An 11,858-nucleotide genomic window follows, 5' to 3' on the forward strand; every position below is an offset into this window, starting at 1 on the left:
GCTGAAACACTGTATCTACAGGCTCCAATTTGCTTTTATTCAGCAGCAGATGGTGGGAGCATTTTGCAAATAGGATAGCTGAACAGTGTAACATGCAAAGCAGTCCCTTTGGGCGCTTTGTAAACTCTTAAAGAGAGCTAGGAATCAGAAGCAGAGACTGAGGCCAGGCAGGTAACACCACAGGGCTCACGGTTTCAGTCATCCTTGGTGGGGGTGGCAGAAGGTGCAGAAGGCCCCAAGGGCTGGCTGTTTATTCCTTGCCTCAGTCTTGATTTGAGTTTACATTTTCCTTGGCCAAGGAGAGTTTTCACATCCCTCCCAAAGCCAGGCCCCAGCTTTTACGGTCTCTACAATTCATTATGGGACTAAAAAGCTGGATATGAGCAGTCATTTAAAAACAAAAAACAGGAAGCAAAAACAATGCTGAGAAAGGCACTCGGACTGCAGACACCAGAGTAAAGCATTCAGTATTTTACTTCAAATCTAAACAGTTCTGTCAGCACAGCCAGTATTCACAATAAAAAGCATGATACATGCACACAGGTCTGAATAGCTTGTTAGAACAGCCAAATGGCCAAGAAGGGCTTTCCAACCCTTAATTAACGGGAATTTTTACCTTCAATTTTCATCTCAGTCAAGAATCCGATGGGAAGACTGCATGACAGATTTGCTTTCTAAAATGATAGGTGGCTCTGAGATGAGAAGATCATCCTCACCTAGTGAAGAGTTCTGCTCAGTATTCACAAAATTAGGAATGTTAAATTTTGTAAGACAATTTAGGTCCTCCTCAAGCCTTCCACTGTTCCTGGGCACTTCCTGGAAGTGAATATTACTCTCCAGGACCATCCCTCTGTGACTTGCTTTTCCTTTGTCCAAATGTTCCACTTCATTAATGCAGAAATGGAAGAGCGACCGAGATTCTTCAGCTATTTGACGAGAAAAGACTCTCTCCGACTCCAGAGGTCTTCCAAAATCTGCCACAAAACTATTCATGCGGAATCTTTTTTCTGAGGGTTCTGCATTGCTAGGGAGGAAAAAAAAAAAAAAAAAAAAGGACTGTAGGAATGAAAACAGAGTTATTGGCATTAACAGCAAATAAAGTTTCAGCAAGCATCATAAGCAGGAAGGAAATCAACAGTTTATCTACAATAGGCTTGAAAAGTATATACTATTTTAGATTTTCTCATGGAACTACTATAAATCTGAATTCCTAGTGATAATTTGCCATGGGGAAAGCTACCAATGCCAGCACTCTTAAGTGGGACTTTTAGTAATGAGTATGCTTAAATTAAGAACCACTTCAGTATTTCCTCTGAATGAATAACAAATTTGTTTGTTTTAAAAAACAGGGCTCGTAGAACACTTTGAATAAAGTCTTTCAGGAAGAAAACCTTGAGAGGCTAGGGTAGCCCTGCTGGCACTACAAGCACAGTTAGAGGGCTGGCTGTCCAGGCATCAAGGTGTCCTTTTCCAGTGACTTCAACAACAAACAGTGCTCTCTCCAAGAGCTCAAACTAAGAACTACTATAAAGACTACAAGGATTAAAAAAATCAGGACCCCAAGCCAGGAACATCTTGACACACATTTTTTAAAAGCTTCTAGAGCTCTCTGTTCAAAATAGCTCCAGTCTACCCAGACTGACACATAAATCCTGGACAACAACGGGTGAGACAAGAACCAGCTCAAAGTTTTATGGTCACTAATGCACCTTTGCCAGGCTGGCTTTGTGGGGATGGTGTCAAAAGACTTGGAGGCACTTACTCCTAGTGCAGGGAAGGAAGTTGCAGCGTAGCTTGGAAATCTCTGCAGGCATATACATGCCTTTGGGAATCTGCTATCTGGCTCAAGAGTCATTTGCTCCTTGTTCCAATTAAAATTCTGTGAGCTACTTACTCTAACAAAACCATTCTATTCTGAAAGTATGTCAGATTTTTCACTGCTTATCTCAGAATGCCTCCACTGCCTTTTAAATGCATCTGAAATGGCAGTGACTCCTGGGCTGCAAGCAATCAATCCCTAAAAGCTCTGTGTTCAGAGAATACTCCCCATTACAGTCTTTCCCATCCTTAATTATAATGATTTCTGTCTTTCAAATGCTAACTGACTTTCATTACATTATATAAGGATTTTATCCTCACAAAATCAGATGTTACTGACATAGTCTTCAAATCCCAACAGCCCTCTAGTTTGTCAAAGGCTCATGACAATTATACAGTATATACAGCAGACGACAATAAAAATAGGCTAATACTGCAGTAATCTTATGTATTTTAAGTATTTCTAATGCAACAGAAAGCATCACCCAGTGCAAGCTGCAGGTATGGTTTTGCCCCAACACACCTTCCAAGAGGGCCTTCTGGTTTGGGGCTGACAATTCAGTTTTCCCTAGAGCTCAGTGCTCCCTTGGGTGACTTTGAGTGCAGAGCCCAATGTAAAAGGGCAGACAACCCTCCACAACCTGCAGAGTTTGACATCCCAAAGGGAATCTGGGCATCTAGAGAAAATCTTAGTATTAATCCAGAGATTCTCCCCTTGAAGCTGAGAAACCTTCAGAGTAAGTTACAGTAAACACAAACATATCTCTGTAGCAAAAGCTCATTTCAGTGAATCGCCAGTTTTCCTAAGTGGGTGTCATTTAATGATTTAATTAAATGGCGTATTTAATGATTTAATTAAAGAATGGTCATTTTACCATTACTATACCTACTCATTTAACCTGCCTCAATAGCTTTAAGAAGTTTTGTAATGACATTGGCCAATGTTTTGTACAGATAGGTGACGTGAACAAACTCATAGGTTGCAAATATGGTTTTCTTAAGGCTATTTTTTAAAGGCACAAACAAAACCAGCATACTGTCTTCTTAGTGAAGGCTCAAAAACATTTCCAAGGAAAAATACAGTAAAAAGGAAACAATATTTTGATTGCTAAGCCAAAGTTCTGCACACTTTAATATGCAAAACAAGGAAAGGAGAAAGTGCAATGGGTATCATTTCCATAACTGATGGAAATTCTATGTCTGCCCATCCACAACCTGACTCCTCCTTCTACGGTGAGGGTGTGCAGAAGTCAACATTGTACATCTTGGCATGTTTTTTTCCTCTAAAATTGTACATCTGAGCCCTTTATACTTTTATGAGAGAAGAGTAATATCAGAAAAATCTGAGTACTCTACTTTGGACCCATCCAACTGAATGCAGTCACATTCTTGACTTCAGGAAGCCAGTTAGGCTACTCTTGAAGGTACCATTAATGTGAGAGGCAAATGTGTCTGGTAGTTAGGCTGGCTTTGTCCCAAGCCTTAGGAAACATGAACATCTGCTTCTAATGGGGTTGCAGCACCAATGAAACCATGAGTCATGAAGAGTCCAGTCAGGGAAAGAGAAAGGATGGATGCAGGCAAACTAAATTCACAGTCTTACAGGTAGGTATTGCTCAAATTGCTTAAATATGTATCAAAATTAAGAGGAGACATTGGTTTTCACCGCCTTTACAGAACATCCAGAAATACACCATTTCCAGCACTGTAACCAGTGGGTTATCAAAAAAAAAAAAATAGTGCTCAAATGCACTGAATGTTCCAACTCTGCATACATACAAGCACACAGTTCCCAAAGGCGAAAAGGAAGTTTAATAAAAAGATGTCTGTTCAGCAACTGAACAAAAATCTATGGAGATTCAGGTTGGAAGGGATCTCCGAAGGTCTCTACTCCAATGCCCTGCTTAAAGCAGGGACCACATCAAAGTCACATGAGGTCAGATGAGCCTCATTTAGTGGACTAGAATGGCCAAAGATGAAGGTTTCACCAACCCTTTACACATATATGTACTCATATATTTCACTTTACCATATATTTCACTTCATCATCTCTTCCCCCTCATTTATTATTCACACGGGATACATGCACAGATACACAGACCACCAAGAGGATTTCCATGACAGGCAACACTCTAGGCTCTAAATATATTTGGGAGCAGAGTCTAGCTACTATATGGTAATACGTAAGGCATGCAAAAATACCATCCATAAAATGATTCAGCAAACCAGTGATTCTGGGAAGCCAAATTCATTTCCACAGAAGCAAAACTTTAGGAGCAAGGAAAGGACTCGTGACACATGCAGATCTTACCTTAATAAGGCCATGCCTCCAGGAATGGGCTATTACATAGTATTTCAGACAGTTTACATGCAGAGATAAGCAAGCTGCCTTAGGAAGTGACAAAGCACGAACAAACTGCCTTTCAACATCAGCTTCTCATCACTGCTGTCTGCCTGTGAGCAATCTCATCTCCCAGAGATCTTTATACTTCTGGTTTGAGAGATGCAAGCCTGAGGGAAGAAGTGGGTTCAAGCTGTTTCACAGGAGAGTCCCTGACAGCCTGCATGCTACGCCAACAGCTTAACGGCCAGACCTGCAGATGCAAGGGTAAGGCAAGGCATGGCCTGCACATGCTTATCAGCCAGACAGCAGCAAAGAAAGGCTTGTGCATCTGCTTTGCCAACATCCATGTTTCTCTCATCTATTACAACAAAAGATGAGCCCAGAACTACCCCATTTATTTGAAGAAAGAGAAATCGAAAGCCATTTGTGCTTGGTGATCTACCTACCACCTTCCTCTAGCATGAAGACATGCACAGACTAGCCAACCCTTTCTTTTTCTGCATCACTGCTGACAATTTGTGGAATGGGGAACACATTAAGACACACTTGACAAAATTGCTCTCCTGGAAGCTCTTGGAACACAGATTATTTGTAATAAAGACACTTGTCACCCATTCATAAAAGCAGTGGAGAACAAGAAAATATTGAGCTGTGCACAGTATCAACACTGTCACCACTTGCTTGGGGGCTGATGAAGAACATACACTCCACTCTGCAGGCTGGATTTGTCAAGGCAGAGTTTTCAGACTCACTCTTGATGCGGTGCTCCTGTCTTTGTCAGCAGGGTCAGCACGAAGAACATGAAGATGACAAAAACCGCAAGGCCAACCCAAAAGCCAATCACAATGGAATCTGGGGAAAAAGGAAACAAACTGCTCAATATTTCACACATACTGCAGGAATTTCTCTTCCACATGAAGTGAAGTATGATTACAAATTCCTCAAGACTCTGTTTCTTATTCACGACAAACACAGAGATGGCAAGGAATAAGGATAATCAGATTTATCCTCATCTGGTTTTAAGCAGCTGCTGCTGCTAAGGAAATTCCTAATTTTACTGACACATGGATAAACCAGAAACTAGTTGAAGGAGGGGAGGATTCTCTTTGTAGCTCCCTTTGTAACAACTGATCTGTCTCCAAATATTGCTTTGGACACAACCAAGGTGGTAGAATACGGAAAAAAAAGGTTTATTTGGCTTTAGCAGAAACCCCTTGTTACTTTACAGTTGATTTAGTTAATTATTTTTTGTTAATGCAAATACTCCAAAAACGCACTGTAGAATTTCAAAAAGTTAATATATGAGACAAGCAAGAGGGAAGTCTGGGTCAGGAGAGGTTTATCTCAGAGTCTATCTCACACACCCAAGCTCTTATATACACAGCCACCTCTGAGCCTCAAAGACCCCCATGGACTTTAAAGCTACTTGATCATCTCTCCGACCCTCAGTGGCAGGACTTTAGCCAGTATGTTGGATACTCAGTTTTGTGCACGACTGAAAACAAGGAATCAGCTCTCCCGCCTGGTCCTTGGCACCAATGGCTAATCACTCTCCTGCTGTGAAACATCTTCTATGTTAAAGGCAGAGCTGAAAACTGGAAATCAAACCATTTGCTTTTTCTCTGTGCAAAGTGCCTGCTGCACCTTGACATTTTCTCTCTGTGAAAATGCTTTATCACAATCAAGTCACTCCTTAATCTCTTTTCCAGAGAGCTAAGAAGGTTAAGTTTCAGGTCCCTCACTGCAAGTTCCCCCCCCACACACCTCTCAACATCCTTTATAAGCAGAGGGAGGCATTCAAGTATAGGTCCTTATGATGAGTAGAGAGAAAGGAGAGGAAAAAAAAAAAAAACACACAGACAACTACACTAATTCCTCTCCCATTTAGCCAAAGTTAAAGTACAGTGGCAAGCAGCTGTGCCTATAATTCTGTGCCTTATGAACTCCATATAAATTCTTTACAGAATTGCAGTCTTTGAAAAAGTTTCATTCGATAAGCGCAGCCTGTACTCACTGTTTCAAGATGCATCCTGCATTTAGCTTTATTAATACACAGCAGAGCATCATTTTAACCACCCCACAGTTGCATTACCTGCATTTTTTTACCTTGGAAGCAATATGCTCATTAAACAATTTACCACTTTACCCCTCAATTATCTTACCATGCTTCAAGATAACATTCTGATTAGCACAGTTGCATAAGTATGATCAAGTAAGGTGTTTTAAAGCATATAAATTAAGCACATATGTTATATTGATCAGGTTACATCTTTCAATAAAATCCATTAACTCACCAATGAGACTGTCTGATATACCCCTGCTTCTCATAAAACAGCATCTGCTGGTATTAGGCACTCTTGCAGGACTCATGAGTAACAAACCTGCCACAGAGCTGCCATTTGGGCTGTTTTCTTCCCCCTTCAGAGAGGCCTCTTACGTTCACTTGGCCTAAAGCAGCATCTGCTTTGCCTTCATCGCGGCTGCTGACGCATTACTAGCTGCCTCCTGCCTTGCTGGCATCCTCAGCGTTTCGTTAGGATAAAGCAGCAGCCAGAGATCTCCTCAGCATTTCATTTAGGTCTCATCCCTTTAGGTGCAAATTATCCAAACTTCTCTATTCATTTTTTAAGAAGTTGTATATTAGAGGAAATATTGTGACATTCACACCTGGCCCTCCTAACTCCTGCCGTTTTTCCTAATGGGTATTTTTGCATACTGTTTTGTCACATTTTTATTCAGAGATTAATTTGCATAACCGTTTTCCAGCTTCTGAATTCCTTTGTACACCTGTTTAACTACTAAGAATCTCTACTTAGTTACAGTTAATTAAAAACAACACTCATTCCAAAGCGGCCTCCAGCTTTCTCTTACAGAATTCATCTTGCCTCACACCTTCACTAGATCAATCTCTGACAGCACAGAGACAGCAACACCACACTGAACAGAGCCAACTCCATCTATCAGTTAGAAACCCTTTCACATTATCAGAATCAAGACTAACACTTGCCTGGACATTGCCATGTGACTTTAATTAACCTGGAATCGTAAAGCATTCCCCATCAGGCTGAAGTAACTTTGTAGGTTTGGCAATTGACTGAGGAAAAGACAGTGAGAAAGGATTCCCTAGGTGACTGATTCAACACTGCTGTTCAACTCTTCTTTTCTCAAATACATCAAGTTTCACTTGAAAAAGGCTGTTTTTTCTCCCATTTCACTCTCTGGTAAAGGCTGTGCAGACCCTTCCTGCTCCAGGACAGGCAAAGGCAGGGGGCGATGCTGAGCTGCCGTGGCCAGTGTGACAGGGAGTTCATGGGCAATGCAAGAGCTGCTTTGCCACGAGACTTTCTGCAATCCAGTTAACTGTGATTTAGACCTTGTCTTCTCCCATCACCCTTTGACACGCTGAGCTAAAAAGAAGTAGTGTATGTAGCAGTGCAGGTAAGCTTTGTCATCAGTAACCTTTGTAATCAGGTTTGGTCTCTGATTAAGTGCAAGAATGGAATACAGATTAGGAACAAAAATGCTATGCCACTTTTTTGCAAGTGCCTACCATTTCTAAAAATATAGGCAGTAATCAGGACTTGGAGTGGTAAAGTACAGCTCACTGCACAAAAAGTAATTCCTGCTCTAGCTCTTGCCTTTTAAAAATGTTACGAACTACAGCTTGCTTTCAACCTCCTCCTGAATCTCCCTGAAACCACCTGCTGGCTCTTGTACAGGGCCAAAGGAGTTCAGTCTTTCTGGGCTACTGAATGCACTGGGAGAGCTCCTCTTTTCCAGTGCGAATCTTTTTTTATCTCTTTCCCTTCTTCTCCATTTTTATTTGTAAAGTAGTTTAAAAGTTCCAGTATCAATAGGATGCGGAATTGAGCAGGCTTCTCCTCTGACCCACTTACAAAAGTTTCTCCTGAAAAAAGAAATTTATGGTTGTGTTCTAAAGCTTCCTAAAACTTCTAATACATTTTCTATATATTAAAAAAAGTAACCTTGCTCAGCATAACTCTTAACTTTTACCAGAACTGCTTGACAGCACAGCATGAATTGTACAAAGTAGTCACCAGAGGCAGCTGAGGCTGCATTTGCTGCTAGAAACAACAACATAATAGTCCAAGATGCTTCAATATGGATATATCTCTACCACGCCCTGCCCTACCCACCTCACCCAAAAAAAGGAATTAAAAAAAAGTGCTCCTATACATAAGAAAAAGCAGCTAATAAAAAGACAGAATAATAGTAAAAAAATTATAATACTCTAAAAAAATAGAATTAAAAACTAATACTTGTGAATTCATAAAATAAGCAGAGATTTCTGTAGAACAGCCACAGTTACAAATAAGTAGAGCAACCTTTAGAATGAGAAAGCTCAGCTAAAACATTGTCTTTACTGAACTTACATTTATGAGCCTTGAGGCCTTCAAACGACACTGGTCCATACTCATAGTACTCATACTCCCAAGTGTAATCGGAGTTAGACAAGGCCTGTTGGGAGGTCCTGTTAGAAACCAACCTCAGGGCAGACATCTCGAATGAGAATATATACCTGAGGATACAAAATGTGTTAACAGCAATTATAAACACATCTTTTGATTTTGCACAGACTCCTTCCCTATTTATGGACTTCACTCTCAAAATCATAGAATCATTATGGTTGGAAAAGACCTTTGAGATCAGCAAGTCTAACTGTAAACCCATCAACACGTCTGCTAAATCATGTCCCTTAAGTGCCTCATCTACACGTTTCTTGAACATATCAACTTTCCAAGGAAGAGCCACTCACTCTTACAGAGGCTCTCTCATCTGTTCCTTTAAAAAATAATATCATTACCCCATCAGATGAGATAATCACTTCCCCCTTTCATCACCTCCTTGATGATGAACCACCAGCCAACATCACTTTCTCTTCAGTGGAAAGTGAGGCTCTATGCTCACCTCCACCTGCCTGTCAAAGAATAAAGTACCAAAGACAGGCCTCTCACAGAATACAGTTTTCATAGCTGGAAAAACAAACAAAAATGTAAGTGCCAAAGATTACCAGTTTCAGAACACAGTAAGTTAGATGGATGTTTGGATGGAAAACTGGCTGCACTGCCAGGCACAAAGGCTCCTGATCAGTCTCCAAAAGGCTGGCTAGCAGCTTGTAACTGACTGTGTATGTCAGGAACTGATACTGGAACCAAAACTGTTTGGCATCTTTCTTAGAGATGTGGACAGTGAGATGGATGCACTCACAGCAAGCTCACAGATGACAGGGGAAGAGTCAACAGGTTCAGAGGGAGCTGGACAAGCTCATGAGGGTCACGAAGGCAAACATCAAGTCTGCATGTGGAAGGGAATAAGCAAAGGCAGCAGTACAGGCTGGGGGGCAGCTCCGCAGAAAAGGACCTTGGGACAAAAGCAGCCACTCATGTACTGGCTGTGTTAGCAAGAGTGTCCAGCCTTGGACACCCCAAGGCCAGAAAGGTCCATGCTGGAATGAGCCCAGTGCAGGCTCACCAAGACACACAAGGGATTGAAGCACAAGATACAAGAGAGGCTGAGAGTTTCTTCACCCTGGAGAAAAGCCATCTCGGGGGAGACCTTATTGGCAGGTACAGCTACAGTCAGCAGGTGCAGAGAAAACTAAAGAAAACTCTTCTTGGAGGAACACAGGAGCAGAACAAGAAGCAACAGACATAAATTATAACATAGGAAACTCCAATGAGGTTTTTTTTTTACCATAAGGGTGGTCAAACACTAAAACAGGCTGCAAAAATCTCCATTCTTGGAGATGCTCAAAACTCAACCAGACACGGCTCTGAACAGCTTGATCAAATTGGACTTGCTTTGAGTAGGAAGCTGGACCAGATGACTGCCAGAAGTCCCTCCCAATATAAATTTTTCTCTGATAAGAAGTTGCTGTCTGCTTCTACAGAAGGAAAATAGAACAGGAATCATTTTACCCACAAACTAACACACAACCACCTAAAAAAAAGGCAATGTAATATTAAGCATCATTAAAATTAGCTGTTTGTCTATCACAGCATTGAGCCAGGTGAATTTTGCAGAATAATTTTCAGAATTATTCAGAATAATTTTTGTTCATTCTATGCACAAAAGAATCCCTGTGCAAACATCTGCTGCAGCAGCCAGAGTTAGAACACCTAACGTGCAATGTCTGACAAAACAGCATTCCCTAGGAAATGGTGCAATGCTTTTTCTAAAAGTAAATTGAGCTTTGAGTAAATTCACATTTGATTAAAATCCAGCAGCTTGAAGGCTTCACGCAGTTCATAAAAACTACTGCAATTAGTTATTCTGCGGACAAGAAGCTTCTCACTGCACAAAGCCAAACAAAGCTCCCTGAACAAAAAGGGTTCTGAACAGTCATTTCCTTCAAACAAGAAGGACTGAAGTTTTAGCTAGGGATAATTTAATAAGGCCGTGTAAGTAAAGTACATTGTTTAAGTGCTAGGAAGGCAATGCATAAAGAACAGGAATCAGTTACCAAGCAAGGAAAACAAATTCACCTGGGGAGTACAAGCAGTCTCAAATTCAAGACTAACTAGCATGAAGGGAGAGAAGACAAGATAGCTTTGGGGCTGTAACGGATAATCCAGTTCATGGCTGAGAATGCTTCCAATTTTCTACTTCCAGCTGTTAGGGAAACCTATTGAAAAAGCTAAGCCTAATTTTAAGGCTTTTCTCCTTCGCTTTTTCAGTGACTCAAAAATTTTCTTTCCTTTTTTCATGAAATGGGCGAGATAATTTTTTAATCAGGCTTTAGAGTAAGCATTTTTCTTGATTTTAATCTTCCAAGGTAACTGCTACCTCCTGGGAAAAAGAAATGGTACTGAGAAACGCAAGATTCTCATCTTGGTTTTCTCCCAGCCCAGGAGCTCTGCTACTTGGCAAAACAAAATATTACAAGATTCTGTTTCACTTTTGTGACTGAGCCCTCAGAGATTACATGCTACTGTATGGGGCTCCCAGAATCTCTTTCTCCTTCTCCTCAACGTTGTCTTGAAAATTTGTTTCTTATGAAATTTAATTAGCATGTTCCTCTTTTGGAGGCTCTTTCTTAAATGAACTTCTAGATAAATTTTCTATTTAAATGTTATTATATGGCTTCGCCAGGGTTGTCATTTCCTCACTTCTTTTTAGTGGTACAAGAAAAGCTGAACAGGAATCTGCAGGTAGAAACAAAAACCAGAATGTATGTATATGAAAAGCCTGAAAAATGTTCTTTCCTCCACCTCTTGCGTAAGCAGAACTTAACAATATCTTAATATAACAAGCAACAGAGTCAAAGAAAACAGAGATTTTGCATCTTCCCAGGAAGAGCAAAGCAGAATAAGCTGACCTACCGGCTGCCCTGCAGCCTGGCCCTGGGCACCCGCTGGACTGTAACTGGTCAAAGAAAGACTCCAAGCGTCAGCTGGGAGCTGACGGGCAGGAATCCCCCCAGGAGACAAACGCAGTGACTGGACAGCAGTGATTCATCCCACCGCTCTGAGGAACCACAGGGAGCTGCTATAATTGGCTTTGTTGGGTGTTTTTTGGAAAGGCTGGGGATTGTTTAAGGTAAACATGAAAGTTCCTCTGCTGACTTTGATGCATATGCATGCAGACAGTCTTTTCTCACCCTGAGCAAGTAAGCAAACTCATGAAAACCTTCATATTATCAGGGAGGGAGAGGGAGGGAGAGGGAGGGAGAGGG

General features: G+C 41.2%; 1 protein-coding gene across 1 annotated transcript in view; it reads right to left on the reverse strand.

Moving 5' to 3' along the window:
• Window positions 1–490: 490 nt before the first annotated feature.
• Window positions 491–11,858, reverse strand: part of MRAP2 (melanocortin 2 receptor accessory protein 2) — a 16,776-nt gene continuing 5,408 nt past the window's right edge. Inside the window, exons 3-5 of the mRNA XM_026038475.1 lie at window positions 8,557–8,702; window positions 4,915–5,014; window positions 491–1,024 (exon numbers count right to left, since the gene is read on the reverse strand). Of these exons, the coding sequence (XP_025894260.1) occupies window positions 631–1,024; window positions 4,915–5,014; window positions 8,557–8,683 (621 nt within the window). The 5' untranslated portion in view covers window positions 8,684–8,702 and the 3' untranslated portion in view covers window positions 491–630. The remainder of the gene's footprint in view (window positions 1,025–4,914; window positions 5,015–8,556; window positions 8,703–11,858) is intronic.

This window comes from Nothoprocta perdicaria, unplaced genomic scaffold (genome assembly GCF_003342845.1).
Source record: "Nothoprocta perdicaria isolate Ctin4 unplaced genomic scaffold, notPer1 scaffold_21, whole genome shotgun sequence".
NCBI classification, from domain to species: domain Eukaryota; kingdom Metazoa; phylum Chordata; class Aves; order Tinamiformes; family Tinamidae; genus Nothoprocta; species Nothoprocta perdicaria.